Genomic DNA, 19492 nt, shown 5'->3' with positions numbered 1-19492 from the left:
AGAAATTGAATTTTACATAGACTGATTACTACTATTTCTATTTCATTTTATCCCTTCCTTTTCGATCTTAAGATAAGGAATTTTTAAAGTAAAAAAAAAGATATTTTTGGTATAATTTATATATAAATAAGCAAAAGAATGATAGTGACAAAATAAAAAGGACTATAAAAATATCTTTCATATTATAAAATCATTAAATAGGGATTATAGAAATATCTTTCATTGAATATTTATAGTTTCACCGAATTTTCAATTAAGTCTCTATATTTTTGATAAGTTTATTACTACAGCCCGTTATTAATAGTGACAGTAAAACCCATCATAAAAAGAAATATTGTAATTCAACACAATAGATTTAGTAGGTAGGAACTGAACAAAAACCAGAACTACTAAAGCTATAAAAGTCCACAAGCACTTCCATAACAACAAACACCTTGATCTTAGCCCAAAGGCCTAGAAAGATATATCATCCTTGAAAATAAATTACAGCAATAAACCAAGGCCAAGTTCCACACCCATATAACAAACACACTGTGCTGACAAAAAAAAAAAAAATAATAAAAGAAACTAAACACATTGCAATATAGGTGAAATGTGAAAAAGCACCTCTTTCACAACCCACCCTGCATCTACAGCAGAAAACTTAAACAGGACTAAAATTATGGAAACATAACACTTACTAATTTATTATAGTAATTGCACTACTAAATGTTATTGGTCTCCTTCCAATGGATACACATGCATGAAGATTCTGGCTATCACAAGCAAAGCTCTTTCAACACAAGATACTGTATACTCTTTTGCCTGAAAGATATGACAACGATACATGTTAGGTAATATTCAAAATATATACAAGTGTCAAAGAGCAGAACTATACATTTAAGTAACATACAATGCAAACCATATTCCATATATTATTAACATAAGAACAAGTTCACATGATTACAATTGGATATGTAAGAGTACAGAATGTATATATATAAAGCCTAAATGCTAAATATATAATAAAAGAATCTGTGTTAACATGCATGTATAAAAATTGAAAATAGTAATTTTCAACAACATTACTGAATTATGCACTTATCTCACTCCAAATGGATAACCATGGAAATCTTTCTTTCATCACATGAACTAGTGTTGGGTAAAATTCAACATACATATGCACTAATGTCAACAGGTAGCACGTATTAAAAGTAACAGAAACACTTATTACCGTATTATATATGTAAGCTACTGTGTTTATCTAGGAACTAATCAACCAAGCTATGCTTTAACCATTAAAAACCAATAATAAATCGTTTGGCATGTCCAATTTAAAGTTTCAACTATAAAAACATACAGTTAACATTTTAGTAGTACAATATCTTGTTTCATTTACATAATGTCCTAAAAAATAGAGCAGATGTTAATTTTCTTGATATACCAATATTATCAATAACAACTATATAATTGAAAGGAAGTAGTATCTCAACAAAAATATAAACTAGAAGAAATAGAAACGGTACGTACCTTCATACTTGAGATATGATCCTTTTTAATTTGGCCACCTTAATTGCAACAAATACATAGAGGTTGTCATAGACATCACTCATTAACTTGAAATAAGCATATCTCCAAGATTTCTTCAAAATCAATGAGAAGCAAACTCCCCAAAATGCCATAACAAATCCAACAGCCATAGCAATGTAGAATCCCTCGGTTACAAATTGTTCATCATCACCGTCAGCATCAGCATCAGCATCATGTTCGCTGGTCTGGTGGCCATGTATGGGACAAGTGTTGTTGAGAGGAGCACCACAAAGTTTTGGATTTCCTGCATAAGCAGAGGCATCCCTAGTTTGAAGTTGTGTGCCAAGTGGGATTTCTCCAGATAAATCATTGTATGACAAGTCAAGAACACTGAGTCGGTCAATCTGAGCAAGTTGTGAAGGAATTGTTCCTGACAAATGATTTCTGGATAGATCAAGAAAATCTATTGACTTCAGCTGTCCAACAGTCGGAGGAATGTGTCCACTAAACAAGTTTCTTGAAAGATTTAAAGAAACCAAGCCAATAAGATTCATCATCTCACTTGGTATTTCTCCTGTTAACCTGTTGCTGGAGAAATCAATACTTCTCAACAATCCAAGAGTGCTTCCATATTTTGACATTTTCCCTTTCCATATGAGCGATGCGCTATCATTATAAATTCCGTAACGTTGTTTTATTGGGCCAGTACGGTCATAAACATTGAAAAATTCATAATGATAGTCATCGATAATAGTTGCATTTGAGTTTGCTAGAGTGGCCATAGCAGAAAGCTTACTTACGCATTTAGGTATGCTGCCAGAGAGAATATTGAGAGAGAGGTCCAAGAGACGGAGTTCATGAAGATTGCACATGCTTATTGGAATGTTTCCATGAAACTTATTGGAATGTAAGCTAAGTACAAGTAGCTTTGAAATATTATCTCCAATCCAGGTTGGTATTGTTCCTGACAACTTATTACGTGCAGCATCAAAAACTTGTAGATTTGTGCAATTATTCAAGGATGATGGTATCTCTCCTGAAAAATTATTGCCTCCAAAATGTATTGACTTGATCTTTGTTAATGATCCCAGAGACTTTGGCATGTTCCCATAAAATTGATTATCAGACAAATCTAGGACGACCAATGATTCAAAATCCATCCAACAATCCGGAAGCTGTCCTCTAAGGTAGTTGTTTGACAAATCCATAAATCTTGTGGATTTTGACGAGTTTGCACATAAAAGAGGTGTTGCAGATGAAAATCTGTTGCTGGACAGAAAAAGTTGTGAAGCAGATGAAAGGAATGCTGGAATTGGACCTTCAAATAAATTGAAGCTCAAATCAATGGTTTGAAAATTGAAAGGATCGCCAGAGATAAGATGAAAAACCAAACTTATAGGATCAAGTGGTTTTACTCTATGATGGTTGTGTTCAGGAGAAAGATTAGGTAGAATTGGGCCTTCAATATGGTTGTGAGAAAGATTCAAACTCTTTATGGTGGGAAAGCGATCCCAAAACCAATTAGGAACTGAGCTAGATATTTGAGTTTGTGAAATATCCAATTTCCAAATATTCATTTGGGTCTGAAGCCATCTTGGAAAGTTAGGCCCCAAATTGCAAGAAGCCAAGTTAACGACACTTAAATTGAAAGGGGGAACCCAATCGACGCTAACATTAAAAACAAATGCATTATGAGACAAATCCAAATACTGAAGATTGAAAAGTCTTGAGAAATGAGCTTCAGATATCAAACCATGCAATAAGTTATTTGCAAGGCTTAACTCACGTAAATTGGATAGTTGTCCGATGCCTTCATGCATGCTTCCACTTAACCTGTTGTTATGAAGTCGTAACACTTCCAAAGATGAAAGCTGTGAGAGGTCAGGCACCATCCCTGTAAACCTGTTTTCAGATATGTCTAGTTTTGTCAGATTGCAAATATGAAACAAGGAAACAGGTATTTGGCCTTTGAGCTCATTATTTGTAAGATTTAACACCTCAAGGGAGCTCAACTTGTCCCCGAATGTTTCTGGAATGGTTCCTGTTAAACCATTATGATTCATTCTGAGAGTAACAAGGCTACCAGTGGAATTCATTAACCATGGGAATATCAAGGATGCATCCCTTAGAGAATTGTTAGAGATATCCACATATAACAGGGAAGTGGATGCAAGTGATGAAGTGGTCATGGAATCAACAAGATTGCAACCATTCAAGTCCAAATATTGAAGTTGAGAAAGGCTACTCACTTGTTGTTGCCAACTGCTAGCACTACTGAGATTCACCCAAGGAAGCGAAAGATACCTCAGGGTTGAAAGTTCAGATAGTCACTGCAAATCAGAACTTAATGACATGGTTTTTTCCCGGATTTCATCAAAAAAATAAGGACCGAGGTCAAGATACTGTAAACGGGAAAGATTTCTGAACTGATGAGGAATGGTTCCGGTGAATTCATTTGCACTTAGATCAAGATATTCCAAGGATAAGAGATTTCCAAGCTGAACAGGTATTGTTCCCTTGAGATAATTATGACTAAGACTAAGATATCTTAAGGATGACATATTTGTGACTTGAAGGGGGAATTCAACCAGATTATTGGAAGTAAGATCAAGATACACTAAATGGGAGAGATTTGAGAACTGAGAAGGAATTTGTTGCGGATTATCAAAAGAATTCCCTCCAAGATTAAGATACTCTAAAAAGAGTAAATTTCCCAAATTAGGAGGTATATTTCCACCAAAAAAACAAGAAGAGAGATCGAGGTATGTCAAAAAGGTTAAAGAGCCAATAAAAGAAGGGATGGGTGGGGTGTGAGTAAAATGATTACGACCAAGGTCCAAATAAGTCAAATGATGTAACTCACCCAGTGACGGGCTTATGGATTGAAGCACACGATATTGACGATAACCCCTGGCGCGAAGATCAAGCATGATAACATGGCCAGTTACGTTGCTGCACTTGATGCCTTCCCAGTTACAACACTCCTTCTGGTGGTCCTCATCTCCCCATGAAGACAGCCAATAATCATCAGTGACATTGAAGCCACGTTTCAGAGAAAGCAGAGCTTGCCTTTCACTCTCAATGCATGTGACACTTGGCACCACCACCGGACTGGTCGTCCATGCAAGTAGCTGGACCACCTGCACCATCATCACCACCACATAAACTTCACCTTTCAACATCATGACCCGAAGTCTGGAGGCAGAGAATATTACAAGTTAATTAAGTTGTTGTATCATACGATGTGTGTTCAAGAACCTTAGACCACGTTTCCAATTTATTAACAACTGATTCAAATTAATATTCATCAGTCAACAATATAATCAACGCATACGTAGGTTATACTCACAATATTAAACAATGAGGACAGGAAATTCGACAAAGACTAATTCAAACCAAAGATAGATAGTAAACCTGATATCAATAACTTGTCTAGTGTGGGACCAAAGTCAGTCAACGTAGTCTATACTCATATGACTCATGAGTCATGAACTATTGACTTAACAAATAACAAGTCTACTTATTATAACTTATTAATTTTTTTAACGAGCACAACCTGCAAATATTATTATTTTAGATTAATATTTAATTAGTAATAGTTTATGCTTTTATTTACAAAAATTTATATATATAAAATATATAATTTATATTTATATTTGTTAAAATTTATATAAATAAATTATTAAAATTTATTTATTAAAAATAATTTAATATTTACACTAATTAATTATGGATCAAAATTATTAAAATATGCTTAACCCAAAATTTTTTATTTATATTCATCCCACTTCGAACGTCGTGCAAAACCCTCCACACCACCAACTATGAATTACTTATTGTTAAATTTTTTAAAATATGTATTATGAATAAAAAACTTAAAAAAAGTTTAGGAGGTTTTTAGCCAACACTTGACCATAAAAAAAATTATTAATCCTATATCATTAGATATCATCTCATACTATTAAAAATATTGATAATGATTAATTGAAGACTAAATATCACAAATTTTACTGATCCGTAACACTCCTCAAAGAATTAATAATATTACGTGATAATGAGAGAGAGAGTCGCTGGCTTATAACTCCAACATCACGAGTGGTTTAATTTTTTGTGCCATCAAATTAAAGAAATCCACTGATGGAATAAAATTTCGGGAAAGCTTTCCTAGTTTGATGAGGTCTTGCTAATTTTATGAGAGTTAAAAGTCAACACCAAACGTATATTCTTACTTCTTAGAGGAATGCTGGGGGACCGTAGAAGTGAAGTAAATATTATATAAATTAGTTTTATGTGCAAAATTATATAAAAATTTATTTGGGTATTTATTCTTACTTTTACTGTCAAGCATGCTTAGGAAAAGGGACGTCTTAAATTGAAACAAGAACAACTCCTTTTTAATTTAATTTCAATATATGTTTGAAGGTTTTTCATAAAAAGTTATCACACACCAAACAGTTTTTATACTAAAGGACTCGAAGGTGATGACTTATTAGCTATATAAGAATAAATTAAGAGAATAAGGGTTTGTTTGGGTGAGCTTCTAAGAAAAGATCTTTTTTCGAGTTATCTTTTTTTAAAAGATCTTATGAAAAAGTAAAAGTAATTTTATGTTTGGGTATGTCATGTAAAAAGATCTTTTTATTTATCAATTATGTTTGGGTATAACAATATAAAAGTACTTTTTTGTTTATTTATTATATAAAAAATATCTTTTTTTTTTAAGAAAAAAAGATCTTTTAAAAAAAGATGTAAATTACAGCTTCTCAAAAAAGATGTTTTTCTGATTTTTCTAATACTTTTACTTTTACTACTAGAAATTTGCCAAACACACTAAAAAATAAAAAAAGATCTTTTTTCAATAGAAAAAGATCTTTTTTTATCAAAATAATTACGTCCAAACAAGCACTAAATCTCTTTTGCGATACATGTGACCACAATTTTATTTATATGTATTAAATATTAAAAGATGCCATTTGTACATTAGTCACTAAACACATATGTGGTTTACTGTATTTTTAATGTATATTTATATTAAAATTTGGCTAAAATTTAATCAACAAAAAAAATTAATAATTTTATATTATTATATATAATTTCACACTATTAAAAATATTAATAATAATTAATTAATAATTACGAATCACAAAATTTATTAATTTTTTAATATTTTTTTATATATAATATATTTTAACATGATAATTAATTTTAATAATTAATTTTAATATACACCTAATATATTTATATTATTATATAATTCTACCATGTTACCGCCATGTGACCACATTCATCTCTCCGAATTTATTGTCAATTTTCTCATTTATACATAATCAGTTTTTACTGTGATGGTGCACTTATTTAATTTTGTTCAAGTCAATAAGCTGAAGTCTTCTCATCTTCTCTAATTCCATAGTCAACGCTACACCTTTGTGTAAGTTTTCTAAAAAAAATTGGAAAAAATATTGAAAATAGATCCTCTTCACTAAAAAAATTATTTGAAAGAATAAAGTGTAATTTTTTACTTTTAATTTTTTAAGTGGAACCAAAATTAAATAAAAAAAATAATGAAAAATTAGATTAAATACTAGACAACATTCAATTTTTTTTTTCATTAGAGATAATCTACTCCAAAAAATATTATCCTTGTAATTCTAACAGTACAGTTTAACTATGACAGCATAATATTTTAAAGGTTATCGTAAACAAATATCCTAAAAGTATTAATTAAAGATATCATAAATACAAAAACTAGTTTTATAAAAAATATAAAATAAGTATTAATTTTAAAATATTTTATACATAAAAAATTTTCAAATTTTTTCATATATTCTCTTTAAACAATCTCCATATACTTGTAGAGCACTCTAATCAAACCCGATTTAAAATTTCTTTCTCCCAATAAATTAATCTTTAACGGATATTTATATGGCTTCATCGTGATTAATAATAGAATTGCTCAACATACATTGTTGAGATTATTTATTTGTTTGTAGCTCGAAGGTTAATTAATTTATTATCATTGTTGTTATTATAAAGTTCTCTTTAGATATTTTGTGTTTATGTTGAGATTAATAATCAATGTAAACATATATCTCATTGCAATTATGAAGAATACAATTGCAATTTGCAACTACTTATGCAATCATTGTCACTGCATTATGCATGCAGCCCACAATTTAAAACCAAGAATAAGAGAATAATTTTTTTGACTTTTTAAAAATATTTATTTAATTTATTTGTCAATATAAACAAATTATATGCATACATTCAATTGTGCATAATTGTTATGTAACAAATATAAGTAAATAATTATTTTTCAAGATATACTTAAATAGTTATGAAAAAAAATTTAAGAATCAACAATTTTAGTTTATATTAGCTAGCAATTTTAGCTAACAGCCCAATCCAACAATTTTAGCCTAACAACTTAATTTCATATTTTTAGTTTACATTTTTAAATAGGTTAATTGTTGGCTAAAAATAATAAATTATACTAGTTATGTAGTATTATCTAATAGGAGTTATGTAAATAACAAATCTCTTGACCTGTTTAAATTTGTTCCAAGGTTATTGATTATTTTTTTTTAAGTTTTCAACTTTTAAGTACACTAACATGACAAATTACATGATACATCTTCACTCAGTGTTTTAGACCAATGGATTGTATCGGCAGTAACTTAACAGAAAACACAACTACCTTAAGCACTTTCATAACAACACCTAAATCATCCCCTGAAAATAAATTACAGCAACAAAACAAGGCCAATTTTCACACCTATATAAAGTAAGCAATATAGAGTGAAATGTGAAAAAGAATCCTCTTCCACACTCCACCCTGCAGCTACAATAGACAACCTAAACAGGCCTAAAGTATGCAAACACAACACTTATTATCATTTACATCAGATGATACTGTGTACTTTTTAACCTGAAATATATGAAGAAGTTACATCTTAGGTAATATTCAAAATATAAACAAGTGGCAAAAAGCAGAACATATTTAAGTAACATACAATGCAAACCATATCCCATATACATCATCTTTCTGCATAACATAAGAACAACTTCACATTGTTATTACAATTTTATGAACGACCAACATTAAACCTAACTGAATCTACACTATCATAATTCTCAAGAACCAAAAGAACAATGCTACTAATAACTTCTAAAACAATGCATATTTGTTCAACCTACATCTTATCTGATAATGAATAATCTCAAAATATATGGTGCCTGGATCTGGATGGACATATTATGTTTACACTAATTAAGAGAATCATATAACTTGTTCCACAGATACTAATACATAAAAATGGAAGGGTTACATACCTGTATACTTAAGATCTGATTCTTTTTAATTTAGATTTAGCCATCTTAATCACAGCAAATACATAAAGGTTGTCATATAGATCATTAAAGAACTTGAAATAAGCATATCGCCAAGATTTCTTCAAAATCAATGAGCAGCAACCTCCCCAAAACCGCATAATAAATCCAATTGCCAAAGTAATGTAAAACTCCACAATAAAAAATTGTTCTTCGTGATCATCATTTCCATCAACTTCATGATGACTAGGAATGAGACAAGTTTTGTTGAGAGGAGCACCACAAAGTTTTGAATTTCCTATATAAGCAGATGCATCTCTAGTTTGAAATTGGGTACCAAGTGGAATTTGGCCTGACAAATCATTATATGATAGATCAAGAACACTGAGACAATCTAGCTGAGAAAGTTGTGAAGGAATCCTTCCAAACAATTGCTTTTTAGATAGATCAAGAAAATCCAACGATTTCAATTGTCCAATACCCTGAGGAATTTCATCAACTAACTTGTTTCTTGAAATGTTCAAAGAAACTAAACCAACAAGACTCATCATTTCATTTGGAATCTCGCCATTTAACCAGTTACTTGAGAAATCAATACTTCTCAGTAGTCCTAATGTATGTCTGTATTTTGACATTTTTCCTTTCCATATAAGTGAATCACTATCAGCATGAACTCCAAAGCTGGTAATGTCATCAAAATCATCATAATATGTATCATAAGCATAGAATCTACAACATTTAAACTTGTTTGACTTGCCATTACAGAAAGATTGCTTATGCATTTAGGCATATTCCCTGAAAGATTATTCGAAGAGAGGTCCAACAAATGAAGCTCATCAAGATTACATATTCTTAGAGGCATGCTCCCATGAAATTGATTGGAATGCAAGCTAAGTATAAGCAGATTTGAAAGACTATTTTCATTCCAGCTAGGGAATGACCCAGTTAAATTATTCTTTGCAGCATCAAAAAGTCTTAGCTCTGTGCAACTAACAAAGGAAAATGGTATCTCTCCAGAAAAATTGTTTTCACCTAGATGTAATGACTGAATTTGCCTCAAGTTCCCATAGATCTTGGTAAGCTTCCATCAAAATAATTGTTATTGGACAAATCTAGGAAGCCTGGAGATTGGAAATTCATCCAACATTCTGGGAGCTGTCCTGTGATTAGATTATTTGACAAATCTAAATATTCAGTGTTCACAGACATGTTTGAACAACACTTAGCATAGTTCAATATTTTAATATGATTAGTTCCGTCCATTTGGAAGAAATAATACATTGAGAAGTGAAAACCACTACGAGGATAGTTTAACTTTTTAGTGGAAAAAATACATAAAAACATAAAAAGAAAAATCATGAGAAGTTGTGAAGAGTCCTTCCACAAAAAAAAAAAAAAGAGTTTTTAGATATATCAAGAAAATTTATCAATTTCAGTTGTCCTATAGCTAAAATTTATCTCCTCCCATTATGTTTCTTGAAATGTTAGAGGACACCAATGCTTTTTGAAAGCTTTTCTTTGAAAGAAGAAAATAGTAATTTTATATGAAAATAGTTTTTCTTTTTCTTATATATTTGTCGCACCATTGTATGAGAGAACTTGCTCTACATGGGTGTGATGGTTTATCTCCCTTTATTTTTGAGATAACAATGTGGGGATTGGATCTTCTTAATTTAAGGCAAAGTGTGATCTTTTATCATACATTTTATAAGATTTTATATTAGTGTTAACAATGGTATTTTTTCTGTGAATAAGTTTACAAATTTCAAAAATCACTTTAACTAGTTCAAGAAATAAGAGCGTGAAATTGTAAATACAATTGTAATTTACAACTACTTATTTAATAACAAACTTGCGCTGCATAACCTAATTGCAGTCTAGTTATGGATAAGAAAATAGATTATTTAAAAGAAATTTTTATTAATTTATTTGTCAATATAGCCCAATCGATTAGAATTAAGAAAATTCTGTTCTTATTGTTGCAAACATAGGATTCATGCAGAGATAAAGAAATAGAAAGCAGAGATAAAGAAATTGGTCAGATTTTGCTACAATTACTTGAAATGCGTTTGGATAACATATTTTTTAGATTGGGTATGGCTTCGACTATTCTTCAAATCCGTCAATTAGTTAACCATAAACATGTTTTAGTATAACTATATGAATTAATATAGTTAGTATCGATCGATGATCGACGGCATAGATATCCAGTGTGAATCAATTAGTCACTTTTAATTCTTCTAAATATTATAGAAGATGCATGATCCAGCATGTCTTTTTCTGAAATAAAAACAAATCTTCAATCCATACCTAAAAAGAAAGAGGTAGGTAATACGTCATGTAAAATCATAGATTCATGATAAAACCCTAAAATATGTTTTTTTATTACAATTTAAATAACTATAGATACAGGGAATTATATATTATCACTATATCAACAAAAATAAGTAAATAATTACTTTTCAAAATTTATTTAGATAGTTAAATAGTTAATTGAAAAATTAAATTAAATATTTTGTACTATTAATCTTATCAAGTAAGATCTAATTTAAATTGCAAAATATATTGGACTTTCTAAAATTTTTCGAAGACTAGTACTTGATATATTTACTTTTAAATATTCAAGTTTTAAGTAAACTAGCCCATTATTAGTAGTGATGAGATGACAATATAGCCATTGTAAAAAATAAGGAAAATACTATTTTTACATCAAAATCAACCACTAAAATCAGCCACTAATGTATTTATGTATAAATACATGTGTGGTTTAATTTATTTTTAATGTGTATTTATATTTGAACATGTATTTTATACTGGTGACTGACTTTGGTAGCTAATTTTAATGTACACGTAGCAAAACCCAAAAAATAAACATCAACTCAGCCTAATAGATTTGTTAAGCAGGAACTGAACAAAAACTGAACTACCACAAATCCACAAGCACTTCCATAATAAGTAATAACTAACACTTAATATCGTCCTTGGAAATAAATTACAGCAATAAAACAAGGCAAAGTTTCACAATCACACCCATTACCCATATAACAAATATTATGCATATAGGTGAAATATGAAAAAGCATCCTCTTCCACACTCCACTCTGCAGCTACGGCAGAAAACCTAAACAGGGCTAAAAGATGCAAACATAACACTTATTACATTAACAGCATCACTAACAAATGAATACACATGCATGAAGATTCTGGCTGTATCACAAACAAAGCTCTTTTAATTTTCAACACAAGATACTGTGTACTCTCTTTTGCCTGAAAGATATAACAAAGTTACATATTAGGTAATATTCAAAATACATAGTGTCAAATAGCAGAATTGCAGAAATATATATTTAACATAAAATGCAAATCATATCCCATACACATACATACATACATATATTATTAACATAAGAACAACTTCACATGATTGGAGTTGTATGTGTAAGAAAGTATATGTATATATAAAGCCAAAATATATAATAAAAAGTCTGCATGTATAAAAACTAAAAAGTGAGAGCAGTAATGATACATATATAAATATCCAATTCAAAAAATCAGAAAGTATAAACAGAGTAATATGATAAAGCATCCTCTCCGAATTTCATCAAACCGCACCAACAAATCTATAACAAATGGAAATCCTTAGCATACATGATACTTATGTTCAACAACCTTACTTAATTATGCACTTATCTCACTCCAAATGGATAACCATAGAAACCTCCCTTGCATCACACTAATGTCAACAGGTATCACATATTCAAAGAAACTAAGTAAGCTACTGTCTTTATCTAGGAACTAATCAACTAAGCTTCTAACCATTAAAAAGCAATAATAAATTGTTTGGTGTGTTCAATTTGAAGTTTCCACTATAAAAAACGTACAGTTAACAATTTAGTAGTACAATATCTTGTTTCATTTACATAATGTCCTAAAAAGTAGAGCAGATATTAGTTTTGTTGATATACCGATATTATCAATATAACAAATATATAATTGAATGGAAGTAGTATCTCAATAAAAATATGAACTAGAAGAAATAGAAACGGTACGTACCTTCATACTTGAGATCTGATCCTTTTTAATTTGGCCACCTTAATTGCTACAAATACATAGAGCTTGTCATAGACATCACTCAATAACTTGAAATAGGCATATCTCCAAGATTTCTTCAAAATCAATGAGAAGCAAACTCCCCAAAATGCCATAACAAATCCAACAGCCATAGCAATGTAGAATCCCTCGGTTACAAATTGTTCATCATCACCATCAGCATCATGTTCACTGATCTGGTGACTATGTATGGGACAAGTATTGTTGAGAGGAGCACCACAAAGTTTTGGATTTCCTGCATAAGCAGAGGCATCCCTAGTTTGAAGTTGTGTGCCAAGTGGGATTTCTCCAGATAAATCATTGTATGACAAGTCAAGAACACTGAGACGGTCTATTTGAGCAAGTTGTGAAGGAATTGTTCCTGACAAATGATTTCTGGATAGATCAAGAAAATCTATTGATTTCAGCTGTCCAATAGCTGGAGGAATGTGTCCACTAAACAAGTTTCTTGAAAGATTTAAAGAAACCAAGCCAATAAGACTCATCATCTCAACTGGTATTTCCCCTGTTAACCTGTTGCTGGAGAAATCAATACTTCTCAACAATCCCAGGGTGCTTTCATATTTTGACATTTTCCCTTTCCATGTCAGTGATGCGCTATCATTATAAACTCCGGAAACTCCACGAACAGCATAACTACGGGAATAAACACTACTGTCAAATTCATAATGATAGTAATCAGAATTTGCTTGAGTGGCCATAGCAGAAAGATTACTTATGCATTTAGGTATACTGCCAGACAGAATATTGACAGAGAGGTCCAAGACACGGATTTCATCGAGATTGCACATGCTAAATGGAATGTTTCCATGAAAGTTATTGGAATGTAAGCTAAGTACAAGTAGCTTTGAAATATTATCCCCAATCCAGGTTGGTATTGTTCCTGACAACTTATTATGTGCAGCATCAAAAACTTGCAGTTGTGTACAATTATTCAAGGATGATGGTATCTCTCCTGAAAAATTATTCCCTCCTAAATGTATTGACTTGATATTTCTTATTGATCCCAGAGACTTTGGCATGTTTCCATAAAAATGATTATCAGACAAATCCAGGACGACCAATGATTCAAAACCCATCCAACAATCTGGAAGTTCTCCTCTAAGATTGTTGTTTGACAAATCCATAAATCTTGTGGATTTGGACGAGTTTGCACATAAAAGAGGATTTGCAGTTGAAAATCTATTATCGGACAAAAAAACTTCTGAAGCAGTTGAAAGGAACGCTGGAATTGGACCTTCAAATAAATTGGAGCTCAAGTCAATGGTTTGAAATTCAATATTTCCTCTGTGATGGTTGCCTTCAATTTTTCCTCTAATATGATTGTGAGAAAGATTCAAACTCCATCTCGGGAAAGACTGTTCCCAAAACCAATTAGGAACTGGAGTAGATATTTGAGCTTGTGAAATATCCAATTGCCAAATCTGCATTTGGGTCTGAAGCCATTTTGGAAAGTTAGGTCCCAAATTGCAAGAAGCCAAGTTAGCCTCGCTTATATTAAAAGGGGGAACCCATTCGACGCTAACATTGAAAATCAATGCATTATGAGACAAATCCAAAGAGTCAAGATTGGAAAGTCTTGAAAGGTGAGCTTCAGATATCAAACCATGCAATAAGTTATTTCCAAGGCTTAACTCAGTTAAGTTGGATAGTTGTCCAATACCTTCATGTATGCTTCCATTTAATCTGTTGTTACCAAGTCGTAACACTTGCAAAGATTGAAGCTGAGAGAGGTCAGGCACCATCCCCGTAATTTCATTCCATCCCAAATCCAAGATTTCTAAGGGTTTGTGAGCACAACGAGAAATTACTTGAATAAATTCATGAAATTCCCCTGTAAACTTGTTCCTGGATAGGTCTAGTTTTGCCAAATTGCAACTATGAAACAAGGATACAGGTATCTGCCCTTTGAGCCGATTATTTTCAAGATTTAACTCCTCAAGGAGGCTCAAGTTCCCAAATGTTCCTGGTATGGTTCCTGATAAGCCATTATCATTCATTCTGAGAATAACAAGGCTACTAGTGGAATTCATTAACCATGGAAATATGAAGGATGCATCCCTTAAAGAGTTGTAAGAGATATCCACAAAAGACAGAGAAGTGGAGAAATTAGCAGGGGATACAAGTGATGAAGTGGACACGGAATCAACAAGATTGCAACGACCCAAGTTTAAATATTGAAGATGAGAAAGGCTACTCACTTGTTGTTGCCAATTGCTGGCACTACTGAGATTCACCCAAGGAAGCCAAAGATACCTCAGGGTTGAAAGTTGAGATAGCCATTGTAAGTCAGAACTCAATAACATGTTTTCATTGCCAGAGGGACTGAGGTCAAGAAATTGTAAACAAGAAAGGTTTCTGAAATGATGAGGAATGGTTCCAGTGAATGCATTTCCACTTAGATCAAGATGTTCTAAGGATAAGAGATTTCCAAGCTGAGGAGGCAGTGTTCCATTGAATTTATTAAGACTAAGATCCAAATATGTCAAGGATGACAAATTTGTGAGTTGAAGAGGGAATCCTCCAACCAAATTATTGAAACTAAGATCAAGGTACACTAAATGGGAGAGATTTGAGAACTGAGAAGGGATTTGTTGCAGAGGATAAAAATCATTCCCTCCAAGATCAAGATACTCGAGGAAGAGTAGATTTCCCAATTGAGGGGGTATGTTTCCACCGAAATAACAACGAGAGAGATTGAGGTGTGTCAAAAAGGTTAAAGAGCCAATAAAAGGAGGGAGGGATGGGGTGTGAGTAAAACGATTACCACTAAGGTCCAAATACTTCAAATGATGTAACTCACTCAGTGATGGACTTATGGAGCCAAGAGTGTAATCACCATGAAGATGAAGCATGAGAACATGGCCTGTTACATTGCTGCACTTGACGCCTTCCCAGTTGCAACACTCCTTCTGCTGCTCCCCATCTCCCCATGAAGAAAGCCAATCATCATCATCATCGGTCACATTGAAGCCACGTTTCAGAGAAAGCAGAGTTTGCCTTTCACTCTCAATGCACTTCACACTTGCCACCACCACTGCACTCCTCGTCCATGCAAGTACCTGCACCATCAACACCACATAAACTACACCAAAGCTCCTCGAATTCGAATTCATTGTCATGACTGGAAGCAGAGAATATCACAAGTTGTTGTATCATATGATATGTTTGGTCAAGATTCAAGAAGCTCAGGACATTATGAATTAATAAGCAACTGATAGAAATTAGACCGATCAAAGCGTAGGTTATAATCACAAAAAAACAAATAATGACGACAGAGAATTCAACAGAGACTAATTCAAACCAAAGATAATGTATATATATTCATGTGGAACGGGACATACATAACAATACATAACTTGCCAAGTCTGTGACAAATGCTAGCTTCCAATCACTCAACTTTGTCTATACTCATGACTCACCAACTATTGACTAAACAAGTCAACTTATAACTCTCACCATATCACACTACGAAGCCCTCCACACCAAGAACGAATTATTTATTGTTAATTTCTTTTAAAATAAACAGATTTAAACTACTTAATGTTTATTATGAAATAAAAAATAATAATTAGAGATAGTTCCGCTGGCTTATTGCTATAACTTCAGTTTGAGTGCTTTAAATGATATGTTTGTTTGTTGAGACATGGACAGTGATACATGTCTATTGTTTGTTTGCTGAGATACAGATTTAGATGAGACACAATGCATAGAACACAAAATTTGACCTTTTTATCTCTAATTATTTTTTAAATTAGCAATACATAAGACATAATACATAAGACACACAGGGTAAAATTGACATTTGGTTTATACATATGTGTCTTGTACATTATTATCAAACACATTATAAAATTTGTGTATTTTTATGTCTATGTATCTTTGTGGATTTGTATATGTGTCTATGTATCTCAAATACACTAACCAAATGCAGCCTAATGAATGGAATAAAAAATCAGAATTCAAAAAAGCTTTACTAGTCTGGCTAATTTATGGAGGTTGCATTATGTAAGAGAGTCAAAAGCAAACATATATTGTTGGAGGAATGTTTAGGTGCGTGTAGCAGTGAAGGTAAACATTATATGAGTTTGTTTTATATGGAAGCGTGCGTGTATACATAAAAGGGGAATACTTATTTACAAGAGCAAAGGTCAGTCATATATTAAGCCATTAAGCTTAAGCTACCCCCTTATATGTCAAAGACTAATCCAAAATTAAAGACATGAAGAATGGTGTTGAATTGATCAACGCGCTTTAACACTACTAAAACAAAATAATACAAATTGATCAATGTTAAGTTTAAGTAAGCAAGAAATAGTAATAAAAAACAGCATCAGTTGGTGCACGACTGAATAAAGATTAGAGTATAATTTTGACTAAGAATTATACGATTATTCAATTAAATTTATATATTTAGATAATTTTTAAATAATAAATTTAAAAATTAGTTATTTCAAAGGTACACACTTGATCCTCGAAGAACAGGAGCAAGAGTAATAATAGATGTTAATTAAGTAGTCCAAATAGTGCAGTGAACAGATTGAGATGAATGAAGTTGATCAACGCGTTTTATTGACATGAAACTATGAAAGATATTGGGCCATATTTCACGTAATGGAAATGTTATTGTTGTTTAGTTTCACACATTATATATACCTTTAAATACTTAAGATCTGAACATCATTCCTGCAAACCTATTTTCAGATAAGTCTAGTTTGGTGAAACTGTCGATACTAAAATTTCAAAGTGGTCTCTGAGATTGGGCGAGTTATCTATAATAGTCTTTGACTTTCAAAATTATCTAATAGTATCCCTCACATTCAGCTCCGAAATCCATAGTTGTCCTGCGACCCTTTCCGATGCACAGTCAACAAACGGAATAATGATCTGACACCTCCCATGCCATGCAACGGCTAGCTGAAGTGGTAAATTTTAATTTTCTATCCAATGTGGTCCTGGTCCCATTAAAACCCGGAAAACTAAGAATGATTATTATATGTAGTATCTCTTCTTTCCTTCTCCTTCCTCCCATAATTGTGGTCCAACATTGTGATTTAACGGAGATTCTATTGACATGTGCAAAAGTGCTTTTCACATAATAAAATCAACTTGTCAAAGCTAGATCTCACTGAAAATTTGGGGTTGCAGGATGAAACTCGTGATGAACTTGGTGCAGAGTTTCACAAGAAGTTGGATTTGAAGGATGAGGATGAAAGAGTAGCTGAAAATGAGAAGAAAGATTCTGACTTTGTAGCTGGTACTGGAGAATATGGTAGTGAGGAATTGGGTGGTGAAGGTGGTTGTGCCCCGAAAACAAGTGAAGCACAAGGGAGTGATGATAATGATGGATGGGATGATGATGAGGGTTATGGCTGGAATGAGAATGTGAAAGAGAGTGAGGTTGATAAGGTAAGTGGAGATTTTGATGTTGATGGTGATGGTAATGGTGATGATGAAGTTGAAGTTGAAGGTGATGAAGGAGTGGAGAAGAAGAAAGATAGAAGCAGTGGTAGAGTACAACAGTAATATCTACTGAGGCCTGATGTTGAAGATTGTGCTTTCTATCTTAAAACTGGAACTTGCAAATTTGGATTCAATTGCAAGTTTAATCACCCACTTGGTAGGAGGAAGAACCATGTATTAATTATTCTTCTGTTCCTGTTATCAATTTAGCACTGGATTGCATGTTTGAAAATTAAGGTTGAAATTCACTCATGAATATTTATCATTTGTCCAAAAAAAATTTTCTTGTATTTTTAGCATTATATATTATATGAATGGAATGAGTAGATTGAGATAAAGGGCATTTATGCTTAACTGAATAATCACTGGCTTGCCCTTCATCTCCAAACATTGCTTCAGAACATCAATGGAATCTCCGTTAAATCACAATGGTGGACCACAACTATGGGACGAAGGAGAAGGGAAGAAGAGATACTACATATAATAATCATTCTTAGCTTGTAGGGTTTTAATGGGACTAGGATCACATTGGGTAGAAAATTAAGATTTGTCAGGTCAGCTAGCCGTTGCTGGCTCCAACATGGTATGGGAGGTGCCAGATCATTATTCTGTTCGCTGACTGTGCGCTGGAAAGAGTCGCAGGACAACTATGGGTGTCGGAGCTAAATGTGAGGGATAATATTAGAAAATTTTAAAAGTTAAGGACGATTACGGGTAACTCGCCCAGAGACCACTTTGTGAAACAAGGATACAAGTATTTGCTCTTTGAATTCATCATTTGCAAGATGTAACTCCTCAAAAAATCTCAAGTTATTAACCATGGGAATACGAAAGACGAGGCCTTTAGAGAGTTGTGAAAGATATCTACTAAGACCAATAAAGGATAACACTCTCAGTTACAAATTTCTCTTATGTGTCTTAACTTTGTAGCTTCTGTTTTAATAAAGAAATTTGCCATTTATAAAACTTAAAAGTAGTTATTATGAAAGAGGTAAATTCTATAAATAGTTTATAACTTCAAACAAGGTAATTTACAAAGTTAGAAGGAAAATAAAATGGTAGAGAAAAGAAGAAAGAATAAGACT

At 32.2% G+C, this 19492-nt stretch overlaps 2 protein-coding genes across 3 annotated transcripts; both read right to left on the bottom strand.

Moving 5' to 3' along the window:
* Positions 1-332: 332 nt before the first annotated feature.
* Positions 333-4830, bottom strand: LOC112797882 (receptor-like protein EIX2). 2 transcript variants are annotated; one of them, XM_029298027.2, is made up of 3 exons: positions 4373-4830; positions 1510-3411; positions 333-804 (listed from the first exon to the last, which is right to left on the bottom strand). In XM_029298027.2, the coding sequence occupies exon 2, from the start codon at positions 3399-3401 to the stop codon at positions 1512-1514; it is 1890 nt and encodes a 629-aa protein (XP_029153860.1). In that variant the 5' UTR covers positions 3402-3411; positions 4373-4830; the 3' UTR covers positions 333-804; positions 1510-1511. The 2 variants fall into 2 exon arrangements, with proteins under 2 accessions (XP_029153860.1, XP_025696777.2); XM_025840992.3 differs by having other exon boundaries at positions 1510-4761.
* Positions 4831-11759: 6929 nt separating this feature from the next.
* Positions 11760-17011, bottom strand: LOC112797880 (receptor-like protein EIX2). The gene is made up of 2 exons (XM_025840990.3): positions 12888-17011; positions 11760-12101 (listed from the first exon to the last, which is right to left on the bottom strand). Exon 1 carries the CDS (start codon positions 16064-16066, stop codon positions 12890-12892), a length of 3177 nt encoding a protein of 1058 aa, XP_025696775.2. The 5' UTR covers positions 16067-17011; the 3' UTR covers positions 11760-12101; positions 12888-12889.
* Between the last annotated feature and the right edge of the window lie 2481 nt (positions 17012-19492).

The sequence above is a fragment of the Arachis hypogaea genome, chromosome 4 (assembly GCF_003086295.3).
Source record: "Arachis hypogaea cultivar Tifrunner chromosome 4, arahy.Tifrunner.gnm2.J5K5, whole genome shotgun sequence".
In the NCBI taxonomy this organism is placed as follows: domain Eukaryota; kingdom Viridiplantae; phylum Streptophyta; class Magnoliopsida; order Fabales; family Fabaceae; genus Arachis; species Arachis hypogaea.
This window is presented reverse-complemented; position numbering and strand designations above follow the sequence as displayed.